General features: G+C 48.9%; 1 protein-coding gene across 1 annotated transcript; it reads right to left on the minus strand.

Moving 5' to 3' along the window:
• Window positions 1–2,098: 2,098 nt before the first annotated feature.
• On the minus strand, window positions 2,099–3,149 carry LOC120928451 (olfactory receptor 52E8-like). Its single transcript, XM_040339551.1, has one exon. The coding sequence runs from the start codon at window positions 3,114–3,116 to the stop codon at window positions 2,166–2,168; it is 951 nt and encodes a 316-aa protein (XP_040195485.1). The 5' UTR covers window positions 3,117–3,149; the 3' UTR covers window positions 2,099–2,165.
• Between the last annotated feature and the right edge of the window lie 2,376 nt (window positions 3,150–5,525).

Genomic DNA, 5,525 nt, shown 5'->3' on the forward strand with positions numbered 1-5,525 from the left:
GGGAGGCACCATGAGATGGGAGGCACCATGAGATGGGAGGCTCGAGTAAGCCCTCCCTACCTATGGAGGAACCCTGAGATGGGAGGCACCATCAGATGACAGGTTTGAGGAAGCCCTCCCTACCTATGGAGGAACCCTGAGATGAAAGGTTTGAGGAAACCCTTCCTACTATGGAGGAACCCTGAGATGGGAGGTACCATGAGATGGGAGGTTCGAGGAATCCCTTCCTACTATGGAGGAACCCTGAGATGGGAGGTTCGAGGAAACCCCCCAGTACAAATACCCCCTAAATCACCCTCCAGTACAAATACCCCCCAAATCACCCCCCAGTGAAGTTGTATTTTTTTGTAAATGAGCCAAGCTGCCCTGGGTTCGGTTTGGCAGGGGTTCGAAGAACTTCAAAGAAGTTTTTTTTAATTTTTCTCAAAAAGAATGTTTATTGACACATATGGTAGTAAACAGAGGGGATTCAAAGAAGTTTGTAAGCTAATTGAAACCAATAGGAGCCAAAGAAGGGCCTCATCCCCACAACCCTGGCCAGTGGTTGTAGGGGTCTGTTGGTGGGGGGGGGTTATAGGAATCTGGAAGCCCCTCCTTAATAATAAGGGGGCCCCCAGATAACACACCTCCCTATGCGAATGACTTTGAAGTATAGAGCACCCCTACTAATTCACAGAAAAAAAGAACTTGCAACCGTGATATAAAGAGGCATAAACGTTTGAAATAACCCCCCCCCCCCAAGAAATATCCCTGGTTGTAAATCCACCATATGAAGTAAATGTATTGCGCTAAAGTGCAAAAAAGAGCATTATGCCTTCTCAAAAGAGGATTGGATTGGACTATTGGACCGAGTAGAGGACCAATCAGGGAGCTCTCCTGCTTCCTGCTTAGCTCCTCTACTCTGCTGCCAGGAAGCCAGGGGTGAGTGGGCGGGAAAGTTTCACACAAAGCCGCAGCACAGCCAGCATGAGAAGAAGATTTTACACAGGCTGCTCTGGTCGTTTTGAGTCGAGTGCAACAGTGTGGACTATACCAGCCTTATAGGACTTAACTGCATGCACGATCATCATGACAGTCGTTAAGTGCACCAAAGCTTCTTAAAGGGCCCCAACCTATAGCCGGCAGAAGAAAACATGTCAAGGAATGCCCCTCTCATGTAAGCTGCATGCAAACCACTGCTATCTCCCTATACCCTTTCCTTGACCTCCCGACTCCTGAAAGTGCTTACCAGACGGTTTTAGGCCTAGCATAGCCCCTGTTAGTGCAGTATGGCTCCGGTGGTTTATACAGTAGTTCAAGTCTGTTACTGCTCGCTGTTGAACTTCGGGTGGCGTTGTTACTGTTTATTTTAATCTGGGCGGCAAGTGTCACCTTATACCTTGTCTTTATTGCTACATTTTCGAAATACTAAGTGTAATATTATCACTATTATTAATTCACATTTTATGTCTACCTGCCTTCACCAAATACATTTTATGACAATGCACTGTATTAAATTTGTTATTTTTTCAAATTGCATTGGTGTTTGCTTTCCTTAGCATTATTAGTGGGTACAGTATTGCTGTCAGGAACTCCTCAGTGATGCTGGGTGTTTGTATACAAAGCCTGGTGGTCAGAGGTGCTGAGGTCTTTGAGAAGGTCAAGTCCATGAACAGAGGACCCATCTTAACCAGCGGCAGGGGAGGGCTGGGCCAGGGGGAAGGGTGGCAATTGCCTCCCAGGCCACCCTGACTTATGGCCGGCAGCCGCTGTCTGCTACCATTTTTTTTATTCTGGTCTAGGAAGTTGGCAAGGACCTGCTGAGACCACTGCGGTGAGAGACCCTGACACCATAGCTGACCCCCCACCACCCCCATACACCACATGTAACCTACCCCAGTTATCAGGCTGCATTGATGGGCACTGGAGTTGACTGCACTGGTAAGGCTGCATTGAAAAACCAGATGGGCCATGGATGGTGAGCTGATTCAGCAGTTCAATGGGCCAATTGACTGAACCTGCCCCCCAGGCCTAAGGTTGCCAGCCCTCCCCTGACCAGCGGCTCCTTAGGGGGGGATTAGTGCTAAAGATGTAATATTGAGGAATTTTCTCTCTCCCATGTATACAATAAGCTTGAGATAAGAATCACCTCTTTGTCCCCGGCAATCTTGGAGGAAGGTCACCACTCATTGTCTATTACTAGTCAGTCTGGAAAATATAACAAGAGTCCTCTCCCGTATTTCTTTTGTTCTTACTCCGTAGATGATCGGGTTCATCATTGGTGGAATGAGGACATAGAGGTTAGCGAAAATGATGTGGAACTGCAGAGAAATGTACTTGTGGCCGACTCTGTGAGCTATAAAAGAAAAGAAGGCCGGGATGTAGAAGAGAACGATGACACAGATGTGAGACACACATGTATTGAAGGCCTTGAACCGATCCTCGGAGGATGGGAGCCTCAGAACTGCTGAGATTATTGCAGCATAGGACAGTACAATAAGGATCATGTCTGCACCGGGGGAAGTAAAAATTGTCATCAGCCCGTACACCGTATTGATTAATATGTCGGCGGTAGCCAGCTTGGCCACGGACATGTGCTCACAGTAGGTGTGCTCTATCACATTGCTTTGCTTGAAAGGTAATCTCTTAAGTAGAAAGACAAACGGCACCGCCATGCTGAAAACTCTGAAAACAGCTAACGTGGTTGCCTTGGCTATGAAGGAGTTGGTGAGGGTGGTAGCGTATGTTAAAGGGTGGCAGATGGCGCAGTAACGGTCATAGGCCATAAGGAGCAGAATGGATGATTCAATGCCGAAAGTGAAATGGATGAAGAACACCTCAGTGAGGCATCCATTGAAGGAGATCTCATGAGAATCAAACCAGAAGATGCTGAGGGTCTTCGGGACGGTAGAAGAGCTCAAGAGGGTGTCACAGAATGCCAACATCATCAGGAAGATATACATTGGCTGGTGAAGAATCTCATTGGTTGAGATGACCAATATCAGCATAGAGTTTCCCAAAAGTGCCAAAACATACATGATGGAGAACGGGATGGAAATCAGGAGATGTGAGTCCTCCAGGCCAGGAATTCCAATCAGGAGGAAATAATCGGGGTGGAAACTGGTGGAGTTCCACATTTCCTGGGTAATCCGGTTGCCTGCATTGAAAAGAAGTCAAGAATGAGCATCCTCGGTGATGGTAAAGGTCCACCAATGACCTACAATTTGGACCCGGCATGTGATTTAGAGTGACAGTAACCCCGCAAACCCAAAAGTGTACCCCAAACCAAAAACATTTATTTGAACAGAGTGGGCTCCAGCCAGAGAGATGACATCTGTGGCCTGGCTATTTCCTGCCCAATCAGGAAGATGTCTAGAAGAGATGTGACCCTACACTTTTCCTGCTCATCGGGAACCTTTCCCTACCGCTAGTACTGTCCCCTAACAGGCGGGGTGCCTTTCCCTACCGCTAGTACTGTCCCCTAACAGGCGGGGTGCCTTTCCCTACCGCTAGTACTGTCCCCTAACAGGCGGGGTGCCTTTCCCTACCACTAGTACTGTCCCCTAACAGGCGGGGTGCCTTTCCCTACCACTAGTACTGTCCCCTAACAGGCGGGGTGCCTTTCCCTACCGCTAGTACTGTCCCCTAACAGGCGGGGAACCTTTCCCTACCGCTAGTACTGTCCCCTAACAGGCGGGGGAGCCTTTCCCTACCGCTAGTACTGTCCCCTAACAGGCGGGGTGCCTTTCCCTACCGCTAGTACTGTCCCCTAACAGGCGGGGAGCCTTTCCCTACCGCTAGTACTGTCCCCTAACAGGCGGGGTGCCTTTCCCTACCGCTAGTACTGTCCCCTAACAGGCGGGATGCCTTTCCCTACCGCTAGTACTGTCCCCTAACAGGCGGGATGCCTTTCCCTACCGCTAGTACTGTCCCCTAACAGGCGGGGTGCCTTTCCCTACCGCTAGTACTGTCCCCTAACAGGCGGGATGCCTTTCCCTACCGCTAGTACTGTCCCCTAACAGGCGGGGTGCCTTTCCCTACCGCTAGTACTGTCCCCTAACAGGCGGGGTGCCTTTCCCTACCGCTAGTACTGTCCCCTAACAGGCGGGGTGCCTTTCCCTACCGCTAGTACTGTCCCCTAACAGACGGGGTGCCTTTCCCTACACTACCCACTCATACAGCGGTTTATTTTAGTTTTGTGCTGCCCCAGGCAAGACTAAAATCGGGCATCCCCATCTAAATTTGCCCCACCCCTTCCTGTTTATGATCCATCCCTACATTGAATAAACTCCATCCCTTCCTCTTAAGGCTCCACCTCCTCCTATTAGAGCCCCACCTCTTCAGAGTTGGTGGGAGAGAGAGAGGGGGGGTGATGAAGTAGGGTAAGAGAGGCGGTGAGAGAGAGGGGGTTGAGAGGGGGGAAGAGGCAGAGGGGGTTGAGAGAAAGAGAGGGGGTGAGAGAGGGGGTCTCCTATACCCCCCATACTACACAGGAAGTTCTCTCCCCCCCCCCAAAAAGAAAACAACATCGGACACTCACATTCCCACAGCTCAAGTCCCATAAGTCAATGCCTAATACAGAGTTGGGTAGGTGTCCATAGGACAGAAGATAATATTTAGTAAGGAGGGTATCCAAAAGGCAGTAGCTAATGAAGACATGGGTAGTAGGTGTTCAAAGATGAGAAGCTAATGGCAGGGTAGTTTCCAATAAAGCAGGAAGTAAACTATATAAAGGTAGGTGTCCATAGGTCAATAGTTAGAATAGAGAAGGGTAGGTGTCCATAGAGCAGTAGATAGTATAGAGGAGGGTAGGTGTCCATAGAGCAGTAGGTAGTATAGAGAAGGGTAGGTGTCCATAGAGCAGTAGATAGTATAGAGGAGGGTAGGTGTCCATAGAGCAGTAGATAGTATAGAGAAGGGTAGGTGTCCATAGAGCAGTAGGTAGTATAGAGAAGGGTATGTGTCCATAGAGCAGTAGGTAGTATAGAGAAGGGTAAATATCAATAGTGCAGTAGGTAGTATAGAGAAGGGTAGGTGTCCATAGAGCAGTAGGTAGTATAGGGAAGGGTAGGTGTCCATAGAGCAGTAGGTAGTATAGGGAAGGGTAGGTGTCCATAGAGCAGTAGGTAGTATAGGGAAGGGTAGGTGTCCATAGAGCAGTGGGTAGTATAGAGAAGGGTAAATATCAATAGTGCAGTAGGTAGTATAGAGAAGGGTAGGTGTCCATAGAGCAGTAGGTAGTATAGAAAAGGGTAGGTGTCCATAGAGCAGTGGGTAGTATAGAGAAGGGTAGGTGTCCATAGTGCTGTAGGTAGCATAGAGAAGGGTAGGTGTCCATAGAGCAGTGGGTAGTATAGAGAATGGTAGGTGTCCATAGAGCAGTAGGTAGTATAGAGAAGGGTATGTGTCCATAGAGCAGTAGGTAGCATAGGGAAGGGAAGGTGTCCATAGTGCAGTAGGTAGCATAGAGAAGGGTAGGTGTCCATAGAGCAGTGTTTCGGGGCTGATAAGGCAGTAGAGTATATAGTTGTCCAGGGACTGCAGGT

The sequence above is a fragment of the Rana temporaria genome, chromosome 2, assembly GCF_905171775.1.
Source record: "Rana temporaria chromosome 2, aRanTem1.1, whole genome shotgun sequence".
Lineage (NCBI taxonomy): Eukaryota > Metazoa > Chordata > Amphibia > Anura > Ranidae > Rana > Rana temporaria.

Coding starts and splice junctions, on each gene's coding strand:
- LOC120928451 (XM_040339551.1), bottom strand. CDS start 3,116: ATGTGGAACTCCACCAGTTTCCACCCCGATTATTTCCTCCTGATTGGA.